Below are 11,770 nucleotides of genomic sequence, written 5' to 3' on the forward strand. Positions count from 1 at the left end.
AATCTTAGAGGGAGGCTTGTTGTGCCCATGGAGAGGAGCAGGGATGTGTCTGGAGTGGCTGGAGCTGCCCACCGGTGTGCCCGTGTGCTGCTGGGGGGTCCCGGTGACTGATCCTTCATCCCCAGTGTCTGCTGTGCTGTGTGGTTTCAAGGGAGAGCTGTCAACACCCCCTGCCTCAGTTTCCTCATCTGAGAAATGGGCATGACAGTGTGGCACTCGCATCCTCACCGGTGCTTTCCGAGGTGTGCGCACTTGGATGTGGATTTGGAAGGGTTTGCTGGGTACAGGGGTTGTGGTCCAGCTGCTCAGGGGACCAGCTCTGGCTTGTGCAGCTCCTGCATCGTCTCTGAGTAGGTATTGGAGCCTGTGGCTACTGCAGAGGTGAAATAAACCTGTGTTTAGGCTGAGGGGATGGGGGAAAGCCATTAGCAAGAAGATACTTTGTATCCTGCAGTAGGAGTGTTTGTTTTCTTTGGAGAGCTTTTGTTGTGGGATTCTGCTCGGAGTGTTTGTTATTTCGGGGCTGGTTTGTGACACAAGAGGAGTTTGTTTGGGTTTGTGAGCGTGTGTTTCTCTAACATCCAGGCGGTATTCTCACTCCAGTGACGTGTGTATCCAAACACACCCAGCTCCAGCAGTCCTCTGGTGTAGCGTGTTGGGCATCACTTCTGTCCGACCCCGGGGAAAACCAGAGGAGTCCTGGTGCAGGGGGCTGGTCAGCCCTGATGGGGGGAAAGGTGGGAAAGCTGACTGTGAACCAGACCATGGACTGAATCCCTGTGTCCTGTGGTGAGTGTCAGAGCACCATCACATCGCCCGTTAATGTGACCAGGAAAGGAGACCCTTCCACGTTTAATGACCCAGCATGCCACTGACACACAGCTCCAGGATCGCTGAAAGCTGCCTTATTAGACGAGTATCCCTGTTAATACTGCCGGGCCTTGACACCATTGCCCTCTGCCGGAGGATGGGACGTGTCCTTCTCCACATCCCTGCCAAGGAGCGCCTTCCCAAGCCACACGGAACCCCAGGACCCCTTTAGGTTTGAGCTGGATTGGGGCTTTCACCTGATTTTTCAAAACCCGAGGACCTTCACTTCCTCTAATGGAAAATGGAGTTTGGTATTCTGTAATTAATTTGTGTTTAAATTCCCTGTGGAGGAGGAGAGCACTGAGGCCAAAACCTGACGGTCTGATCAAAGCCAGGTCTTGTGCATTTTCATGGGAAAAGGAGAGTGGTATTGTGATGGAGGCAGGGGCAGAGCGAATGCCCTGAAGAACACCATCATCAGCATCGTTTCCCCTCCACACTGATTTGTAGCCAGCCTCACTTGTGCCTCAAACAGCACCAAAAAGCATTGCCTGGCTTTGGCAGTGAGGGATTTCTGTGGATGTGGGACAAGCCCTCTGCCTTGGGCTGCAGAGCTGTGACTTCTCTGACCAGCAGCACGAGATTGCAGGCGACCATGTCTCTCCTCACAGACGTCGTTCACAGGAGGAAATGGATTTTGCCTTTTCCAGCTTTAACACATGGGGTGAGGTGGGAGCGTGGCTCTGTCACACTGAGAACTGCTGCTGCCCTGCGCTGCAGCCCTCAGCTGCGTTAGTACCTCAGGAGGGAGCAGGCTTGAAGTACCCACCCCAGATCCAGAGCTCGGAGCGCTCACGGCAGCCCCCAGTGAATTCTTACCACGTCGTTCACTCGGGCTTCTCAGGGTCATCAGTAAAACCAAATCACTTCAGGAATCAGCAGGGAGTGAGTGCCTTGGCTGCAGGGCAGAGCGTGGGGTGCAGCGTGGATGCTGGCGGCAGCACGGGGTGTGGGAGTGTGGGTTGGGAACTGGGGGTCAGGCTGTGGCCTGTGGCTCTGCAGCCAGCTGACCATCACCAGGACCCGCACCAGGGTTGTGTCCCTTTGGGCACCACACATAGGGGAGGGAACATTAATGACAGTCACCACACATGGGGTATCCCATTGGCATCTGCAGGTGATGGCAGCAAAGGGGCTCGGCGTTCAGCCAGCCCCACAGCACAGGGGGAGGAAGCATTCCCCTGGCAGGGAACGCTGTACCCAGCACTGAGCAGCTCTCTGCTAGGGCACAGGAGGCTGCGCTGGCCCTTGGCAGCCAGAGCACCAAAGGGACAGATGATTGACCGGGGAGCTGCTAAACGCTCTGTAGCAAATTAAAAGGCATCGATCCCAAAGAGACCAATGCACCAATCGTTGGAGCCGGCTCGTTTCCCCCTGTGCTGCTGGAGGGATGAGAATCAGTAGTGATCTGGCCCTGGGGTACCTGTTCTCCATCCTAGGAAGCCTGAGGTCAGCCTCTGCTGTGGGAGAGTGCTGGCAATTTGGGTCTGTGCTGGCAGGAGGCAAGGAAAAGGCAGAGTTAAGGTAAGAGCAGTGTACTCTGGAAGCCGCCCTTGATGATTGGGGCATTTGATGCGTGCCAGCGTGCTGCAGCTGCTTGCCAGATGCTGCAAATCGACTCTGAGTGGCTCTTTTAGCATGTCCTTTTTCCTCCCAGCCCCTCTCCAGCAGTGGAGCCCAGCAAAGGCACTTCACCAGGCAAGGTGTTTGGTCTTTTCAGAGTTGCCCCTCTTGGCTGTGCCCTCCAGGGACGCCCAAGGGATGTGCTCTCTGTCCAGCCAGGGACAGCAAGGATGGCACTGTGCTTCGGCAGTGCTAGGCCAGCAGGATTTCTCTGAGAGCTGGGCAGGGATGCAGCAGAAAGCTGATGTTTACTGGAGTAATTCCCCCGCTTTCTCCCCAGTTTATCTGTCCTGGATGAGGCTGCATTCTCCAGTTCTGAAAACAAGGAAAAAATTCGGGACAAATCCTTGCTGCTAGGAGATGCTTCCTTGAAAGCCTGCAGGGTGTCTGGCCACACAGAGCATATCCTTAGGCTGTGGAAAGCATTTTCCTGCTTCTGCCAGACACTCAACTGCAGGAAACCCTGCTCTCCAGAGAGCCTGATGTCTTTGGTGGATGGTTTAGAGCTTTGTGGCTGTTTCTTCTGGAGACCCTTCCAGAAGACTGGTTCCTCCTTATCACCCTTGCTAGTGAGGGACATTTAAACATACCCTTTAAGGTCAAAGGCCAACCTGTGTTTTCCCTGCCCCTTGTGAGTACTTCGCTTGCTGAGATGCTCACATAAAATACGGTCTGTTTCAATCCTGTGTGGGCTTGTGTGGAATCTGCTGCCCCAGTTTGATTTGCTCTTCTTGAGGATTTGTGAACTCTGGGGAGCAGCTCCCTGGGCCTTCCCACCTGCCTACTCACCTTTGCTCTGTGTTGCAGGTTTCCTTCCAAATGAGTCCTTGAGGTTCCTGCTGGCAGCTCCAGCAGAGCCCTGCAGACGTGCCCTCCCTCTCTGGGTCCCAGCAGCCGAGGCCCCTCCAAACCTGCTTCTGCAATGGGTGGGTTGTAAGCACTGGTAAGACCTACGAGCCGTGTCGCCTTTGCTGCTCTCTCCCTCCCTCTCTCGCGTTCTCTCTCTCTCTGTCCTTGTTCCTTCTTGCCCATTTATTTCTGTTCTCCATGTGCTCTGCCGTTCTGTCTCTGGGGTTTTCACTGTCAGGTAATGAGGAGCTGTGGGTCCAGTCAGTCTTGGAGATGCCGAAGAGACGAGACATCCTGGCTATCGTGCTGATAGTTCTGCCCTGGACGCTACTAATCACCGTCTGGCACCAGAGCACCATTGCTCCACTGCTTGCAGTGCACAAGGGTGAGAGAAATCAAACCAGCCCATGCCAAGTTCGTGCACCCCTCCCTCGTCCTCATCTCCTCTCTCATTTCATTTCTCCATGGCAGCCATGCTCATCTCAGCCCCCAGCCCATGCTCGTGCAGAAGCCTCCCCACTTCTGCTGTAGGAACAGCCCAGTACTCTTAGGGTTCTTCAGAGGCATCGAGCTCCAGGCCCTGGGACGTGCTTCCTGCCATCGTCGGATGCTTTTCTCTGTCCCCTGGTGATCTGTAAGAGAGGAGCCCCTTCCTGCTGGCCTTCGCAGCCTTCTGCACGCAAGTCAGTCCAGCAGGAAAGCTGCAGAAAGGAGAGGAAACAAAGCTGCCACTTGAGACAGCTGCTCCAGGAGAGAAGAGGCAGAGAGCGTTTTTAAAGTGTCCTCAGGAAAGCAGCAACCTGGTGCTCTTGCACTCAAAGAAGGCAAGAGCCAGCGTCTCACCTGATCGTTTGGTGGAGTTACAGTGCCGTGAGTCGGCTTCCACACCGCCTGGCACACACAGCTTTAAACAGGGATCTGGCTTGGATCAGAGGGATGGGGGAAGTTCTGGTGGATCCACTCTGGCTGGAATGGTCCCAGGCCTTGTCAGCATTAGTGTCCAAAGAGCTCTTGGGGGCTGGAAGAAGCCGTGCTGCTGCAGTCGTTGTTCTCTGTTCTGCCCTTCTGCTGGGCACTGGGGCAGGCGGCTCAGCCCGGGGAGACTTGTCTGGGTGGGAGGGATGCCAGCTCGTTTTCCCTCTTGGCTCCCTTTCTCAGGGAGAGTCTCTCTCTCCCTCTCCCCTTTCCATTTCAAGTCCCACACCCATCCTCTGCAGTTCCTTGTCCTTCTGCTGAACAGTCTGATGCACAGTGTGAGTTGTCGGTGGTTCAGTCGGTCCCGAGCCGCTTTCCCTTCGCTCCAGAGGACGGACAGCCACCCGTGAGGCTTCGTAAGGGAAAAATGACCGTGTTCCCTCTGGAAGCTGGACAGCATTTCAGAGGCTGAGGGATCTACTGGGCTCTCAGGCCCTGAAAGACTCCTAGGAATACGCTGTCTGTATGCAGGCTTGTTTCAGTGCCCTAAAAACGTAGAAGGTTTTGTGTGTGAGCAGCTGCTGGATACAGCAGAGCCTGCTCTGCTCTGCTCTGCTCTAACTCTGCCCCAAACTTTGCGCTGCTGGCCTCAGCGAGACCCTTCCCCCTTCGCTGCTTCTCTGAGCCCCCTCTGGGACACAAGTGATGGTGGAGACCAACCTGACAACAGGCTGTCTTGAGCACCGTGCTGGCTAATTGTGGGGGTGTCTGTGCCCAGGGTGCTCCACAGGTTTCTCTCTGAACCGAGCCTGGTGTTTCAGAGAGCTCCACTATGGGATGTGCATGTGCTGTGCCTTATGCAGGGCTCCCTACACCCTGTTCCTGTCATTTTCCCCCCTTCCCCTGCCCTCCTTCCACTGATGCTGTGGAGTACGAGCCCTTCATCCGGCTCAGGGCTGGTGTCACAGGCTATGTGCTGAGAGAGTAATGTGCCTTGAAAAAAGCCATGGGTAGCACCTGCTGGGCTGGACCTGATGTCTGTCTGTCCCTGTTCTCAGCTGCAGCTCAAGCTGCTGTGTGCCCACTCGGGAACAGCTACCTTACATCCTGAGCGGAGGTGCCCCTCCGTCTCTGCCAGCTCCAAACTGCAGTATTCCTGCTGCTCTCCACGGCTACATCACACCCTGGAGAGGCAATGGGTGTGCACAAACATCATCTTCCTTGAGCTGGTTGTGAACAGGGCTCTCTGTGCAAGGATTTGGCATGTTTGGATCCGATGGAGATATAACACTCTTCTCTATTCATGTGTGCACTACTGAACAGCCAGAGTTAGTAGGCTCTGTTTGAGGAGAGCTTGGTCACAGGCAGGTGTGAGGCTCATCAGGAAGAAGCCCACATTGGCAGGTGTTCGTTTCTCCTCCCTGTTTTGGGATTTGAAGCATGTCTTTGCCTGCTGCTCTGTGCCCTGTCCCAGGCCTGTCAGGAGAGTGGTGGGGCACCGTGGCATCCCAGCCAGACAACGATGCTGGGGGAGCTTCACTGACTTGTGATTTTTCATCCCACCTCCCAGTCCGGGCACTCCAGTGCCCGAGTGCAGAGCTGCACATCCTGTCCCACTGAGTGTGGTGCCCAGAGTGCTGGAGATCTTCAGGAGCATTATAGATCATCAATCCACATTGCTATTTTCTTTCCCTAGATCTCACAGCTCTCCAAGCCTGTCTCTCTTCTGGGTGCTCTTCGGAGCTGCTTATTCTTAGCTGCAGCGTTGCGTTGGGCTCTCAGGCTGTGTTTGGTGGTGGTGTTCTAACAGCAGGAACTTCTTTTCTCATGTGTTTGTCCCCAATTCCTTTATTTATTTGCGAACTTGTTTATTACAGCCTCCACCTGGGCTTGTTTCCTCTCCTCTGAAGCCATGAGGGCAACCTGCTATTAGGAAGCAGGCTGCTGACTCGGTCGGGGGGGGGGGTGGGAGGGGTGGGGGGGGGCTGTGAGAGGACCGAGTCCATGCGGCTTTTTCTTCTCTCCCATACCCTTGCTCAGATGATGGTGGTGACTCCCGGCGTGATCTCGCTGCAGGCTTGGACTCCAAGGAATACTGCCTGTCGGACCGGGACATTGTGGAGGTGGTGAGGACAGAATACGTTTATACGCGCCCGCCCCCGTGGTCAGACACCCTTCCCACCATCCACGTCATTACACCCACCTACAGCCGCCCGGTGCAGAAGGCAGAGCTGACACGCCTGGCCAACACCCTCCTGCACGTCCCAAACCTGCACTGGATCCTGGTGGAGGACTCCCAGCGCCGCACACCCCTCATCACCCGGCTGCTGCGGGACACCGGCCTCAACTACACCCACCTCAACGTGGAGACACCCCGCAACTACAAGCTGCGGGGGGACATGAGGGATCCCCGCATCCCCCGCGGGACCATGCAGAGGAACCTTGCCCTGCGGTGGCTGAGAGAGACCTTCAACAGGAATAACAGCCAGCCTGGGATTGTTTACTTTGCTGATGATGACAACACCTACAGCCTGGAGCTCTTTGAGGAGGTAAGACCCTGCTGGGGGGGGGTCTGACTGAACACTGTGAATTAGGAGGTGGGGTGTAAAAAGATGCTGTGGACTGAGCAGAGGGGGTGCTGTGTGCACCCTCTCCTGAGCTCTGGATCAGTCCTGTCTGTGTGATGGTCCCACAGTTTTCTCTGGGGCTTGGCTGTCGCGCTGCACAGCGTGTGCTTCCCAGGGTCAAAGGCATCCTGTGCAGAGTAATGGGAACCCCAGCTTTACCCAGGGACGTGTGAGCAGGAGGCAGGTAGCTGTTACTCTAAAGGGAGTTAAGGAGAAGCTGCCTTCCCCCATGGGAGCCTTGCCAGGGTCAGAACATCACCTGCTGCCCGAGGTGCCCCCTTCCCTGATGGCTTTCTCTTCACCTTGGATAGCCACAGAACATGTGGGCTTTGAAAGCTGAAAGCAGACACAGCCCGAATGTCTTTCTTCCCCAGCCCGCTTTGAGGCTCTGGCCACATCCTGAGATGGATGCCACACGCTAATAAAGCAGGGAGGGTTCCTGCATTCCTGTGCTCTGCTTGTAGAGGCTTCTCCTCTCTGATCTGTAGCTGCAGTTACGGTGACACGGAGCCAGTGGAACGTGCAGTGAAGCGCAGGAGACGCACACTATCGTTCCCCGTGGAGAGGGGCTGCCGTTAGCGTGTGTATAATGCACAAGGGCAACTGCCAGAGCTCTTCTGGTCTCGTTGGCAGTAATTAGCACTGATGAGATTAGCCCTGGGAGATCCCTGATCTAAGAGAGCAGGCTGAGAGCGGAACACGAGGCTAAGCCTGCCAGCAGAGCAGGACAGGGCTCTGGGAGCAGGGGGAGTGAGCAAACCGGTGTTCAGATCACCTGCCTTAGTGAGTGCAGGCAGCTGGAGCTTTGCTCCGTGGCTACCCATTGCCATTGCTGTTGTTGGGGGCCACATCCCAAAGCACTTTGCTTCCCTGGCTTGGGAATGTGTCCTTGTGCAGGTGAGCAAGGAGCTCTGGGCTGCAGAGGGTGCCAGGGAGCATAACCCAGGCTCTCAGCTCAAGGACTTGTCCTAAAGCTTGGGGTCATCCCGTTTCCTGCAGGACAGCAGGCAGCACGGGGTCATTCTGGTCCTGGTTTGTGCGTTGGAGGTTGCAGGGAGCTGATCCTCCCATGCACACCCACCATACCCTTCTCTTTCCTTGCCCCCAGATGCGCAGCACCAGGAAGGTCTCGGTGTGGCCGGTAGCCTTCGTCGGGGGCTTGCGCTACGAGTCCCCCAAAGTCAACGCTGCCGGGAAGGTCTACGGCTGGAAAACTGTGTTCGACCCCCACCGCCCCTTTGCCATAGACATGGCAGGCTTTGCTGTGAACCTCAGGCTGATCCTCCAGCGATCTCAGGCGTACTTCAAACTGCGAGGAGTGAAGGGAGGCTACCAGGAAAGCAGCCTGCTCCGGGAACTAGTGACCTTGAACGACCTTGAGCCGAAAGCTGCCAATTGCACTAAGGTACCGTCTCTTCCTCATTCGTGGGTTGGAGGGATCTGGAGGCAGGAGGTTCCCCTGGAACGGGGAATTCCGTAGGTGAAATGCATGTCAGTTGCTTTACATTAATTCCCAAGGGGGGCTTTTGAGTGCTGCTTCTCCCACAGCAGCATCGCTGGACCCACCTGAACAGGAGCCCTGGAGTTACCTGGATTAGCCCCAGAGTTACCTAGATTAACCCCAGAGTTACCCAAGAACCTGGACCTTTCTGTGTCAGAGGGAAATATTTTAAGCCTGGGGTATTGCTCAAAGTTCCAGGATGCTTCCATAAGGCTTTATGGGGCTGTTTGGGGGGGTTAATGCTGCCAAATAACTGCTTGTTATTTGACCGTGCACGTGGCTTAGGAGCCACCAGGTCACAGAGCAGGACCCCCGTGTGCTACATAATGTAGAAACTCGGGACACGATGACGGCTCTTGCCCTAAAGATTTCCCAGTCTATGGTGAGAGGCAACAGATGGATTTCTGTCCAGAACAACAGGGGAGCACACGAGATGCAATGAGACAGCACTGGTTAATGTGACAGGCATCCATCACAGCATGTCAGCAACAGGGGCGCTGTCAAGTGCTTGTGAAAGCTGTATGAGGGGGTCCGCTGAGCACTGCAGGTGGGGAGGGGGTCCCTCTGAGAGCCCAGACCCCTGTCTCATGCCTTTATCTGCAGTAGGCATCAGCCAGACCGATTTAGGGAGCTCTTTATTGCTTAATTATCCCAGGAGCATTGCAGAGGCGGGGTGGGTGGTAAATGCACCTTTACTGCTGAGAGACTCTGTGCTGCATCCAGGTTTCTATCCATCTGGGATGTGGAAAACATTCTGAATAATACCCTTTGCCTCCGGTTTCTGTCTGTCCCACTCCACAGACCCCAGCCATGGAAAAAACAAGGGTCTGTGTTCAGCAGCACTCAGGCAGGGAGGCTGGGAATCACAGAGAGGAGCTGAGGGGAGGAGCAACTTTGTTTATCATCTGATAGCTGCCGTGCCTGTGGGTACAGCTGTCCAGCACTGGGATGAGTAACAGAGATGTGTTAACTGCTAGTCCCACTCCTGGCAGGGTGCAGCCCTTGGCCCTCAGCAGGGACCAGGGTTAACACCTCAGGAGCGGGATGAGCTCTCACCTGCTCCTTCTGGGAAAGGGGGAGTTGGAGGCAATATTTTCCTAGCACCAGCACTTCCTTAAGGTTTTATCTGTTCAGAGTGTTGGCCGATGCTCACACAGCACTGGGAGCCACTGGCATGGACACGCTGGGGTTTGGGCTTTCCCTACCAAAGCATCACTGCAGTTGCGGAGGGTGATCCGGGTCTAGTGCTGAGGCGAACTTGGATGAATGGGGGAGGGCAAGGAAATGGGTTTTGGTTTGGTTTTTTGGCTTGGATCTACTCCAGGCAGCAGTTGGTCTCTGCTGCTTTAGTCCTAGCAGGCGAGATTGAAGCCCTGCGCAGGAGGCGACTGTTGGCATCAGAGGCAGATGTGGTCCAAAGGGAGGGTTTAACCACAAAGGCTTGGGAAGGGCTTTGTTCCTCTCACAGCAGCAGACCGTGCCCTGGATTTTCAGAAGAGCAGGGGCTGGGTACCAAGCGGGTTGCGGATGCTTGGATCAAAACGTGCAGGTGTTGTCATAGCAACAAGAGGGAAACCCCGCAAGGTAGGAAGCGTCAGCAGCACGAGCAGGTGAAGGGAGGCAGGAAGCTGTAGCTTGGAAGGGGTAATACTGCTCCCAGCTATCCCAGTAAGAGTAATTGAATCCAGTGAGGGGACAGCATTTTTAAACAGAACTGCTTGTGCCAGCAGTAGAGCACAGCTACTGAAGCTATTTACCTCCAATACCTCCCTCCATAGGGTAGGCCACCTCTTCAATTCTCATTTTTTCTTTCCTATACTCCTCCCCAGACATTGATCTACGTTAAACTTCACTGCTAAGACAGAGAGAAGCTTCCAGATGAAGCTTCAGCTCTGTTTTAAGTGAGCTGGAGAGGAGCTTCAAAGTGGTGCTGAGTATCGTACCTGGTGAGGAAGAGAGGATGGCAGCATGAGGCCAGCAGTTCAGGGGCAATGTGTTGCAGGGTTCCGGGAGGCTAATGGGATGCAAAAGGGCTGTGCCCATAGTGTGGGGCAGGAAGGGCTCTGCCACCAGCTCCCTGAGACACCAGAGGCTGCCAGTGGCAGAGAGCAGGAGCTGCAGTGATTACTTCTCAGGCTGGTGCCCCCCTCGCATCTCTTTAGGGTCTTGAGAGATTTTTAAAGTGAAAAAGAAGTGATGGCAAGGTTAGGGAGTGGACTGATGTCTTCCCTCCAGGAACTGGCTTTCAGATGCACTGAAAAATTTACATTAGCATTTCACAGGACCAAAGGCAAGGGTGAGGATGGAGGAGCGGGCAGTGCTCCCTGTCACTGCCTCTTCCCTCCAAGGAGCAGTGAATTTGCCTTTCCCCTCTGAGCTTCCTTGCAAGTTAACTCCACACCAGCCAAGGATGTAGTAACCCGATGGGAACCAGAGCAGGGCACTTGTTCTGGGGGGAAACAGGCATGCAGTGCTCTGGTTCTGAAGGAGCCGCCTGACATCATCGAGAAGGCTGATGAGCCTCTCGTGGCAGCCGGCTGGTAACTACATGGAAGGAGCAGGTTAATGTCCCACAACAGTGCACTGTAAAACGGGTAATTGCTGTGCGCTCTGGGTAGCAGTAGGCCAGCCTAAATGAAGCTGTATGCAAAGCTCCTTTCAGCACTGAACGCGTCGTTAGGCGCCAGGGAAGGTGGTTAAATTGCGCCATCGATTTCCCGCACGGGGACGTTTGTTAGCGCAGCCGAGAGGGGCAGCTAATGACGTCTCGTGGCTTCTCCAGATCTTAGTCTGGCATACGAGGACAGAAAAGCCCGTGCTGGTGAACGAGGGGAAGAAAGGATTCACAGACCCCAACGTGGAAATCTGACGGCGCGGGGCTGAGCGGAGACCGACACAGGTAAGAGCTGGCACCTTTCAGCAGTGATAAGCGTCAGTGAAGGAGGAGGATGCTAGGACAGGGAAAAGACAATAGCTCCAGTTTTCATCTCCAACCCTCCCTTACTGTAAACCTTCTCGAGACCATTAGTTGAGCACTCTCTTCTTTTAAGATGAGCTGCTAAAGGGGAAATAAGCTGTGAGAGCTTGGGGTGAGGGGGAGAAGGCAGACCCAGTGAGTTTGGGTACATGGTTAAAGGCCCACATCCTCGTTTGAAAACAAGGAGGGTGCCTTATTTGCTGTACTGATACACAGAAAGCACGAGGGTGAAGTTCATGGATTCACCCACCTGCAAGCAAAGCAGAGGCAGCATCAGTGAAAGCGTTTTTAGGTCAGGCAGAACGTTTCACTTGAGGGAACTGAGTTTAACTTATATGCAGACAAGTAAGGGGAGAGGGCGCATGGATTGAGCCCCCCTGGGAGGTTGGTCTGCCTAAGGAGAGCACG

At 54.9% G+C, this 11,770-nt stretch overlaps 1 protein-coding gene across 3 annotated transcripts; it reads left to right on the forward strand.

Moving 5' to 3' along the window:
- Positions 1-3,540: 3,540 nt before the first annotated feature.
- Positions 3,541-11,254, forward strand: B3GAT1 (beta-1,3-glucuronyltransferase 1; the record flags this gene model as incomplete). Of its 3 annotated transcripts, none has more annotated exons than XM_084274841.1 (4): positions 3,541-3,727; positions 6,298-6,806; positions 7,993-8,289; positions 11,168-11,254. In XM_084274841.1, 4 exons carry the CDS (start codon positions 3,541-3,543, stop codon positions 11,252-11,254), a joined length of 1,080 nt encoding a protein of 359 aa, XP_084130967.1. The 3 variants fall into 3 exon arrangements, with proteins under 3 accessions (XP_084130967.1, XP_084130968.1, XP_084130969.1); XM_084274842.1 differs by lacking the exon at positions 3,541-3,727 and having other exon boundaries at positions 6,298-6,383; positions 6,467-6,806; XM_084274843.1 differs by lacking the exon at positions 3,541-3,727 and having other exon boundaries at positions 6,298-6,380; positions 6,467-6,806.
- Between the last annotated feature and the right edge of the window lie 516 nt (positions 11,255-11,770).

The sequence above is a fragment of the Gallinula chloropus genome, assembly GCF_964237585.1.
Source record: "Gallinula chloropus genome assembly, chromosome: 24".
NCBI lineage: Eukaryota > Metazoa > Chordata > Aves > Gruiformes > Rallidae > Gallinula > Gallinula chloropus.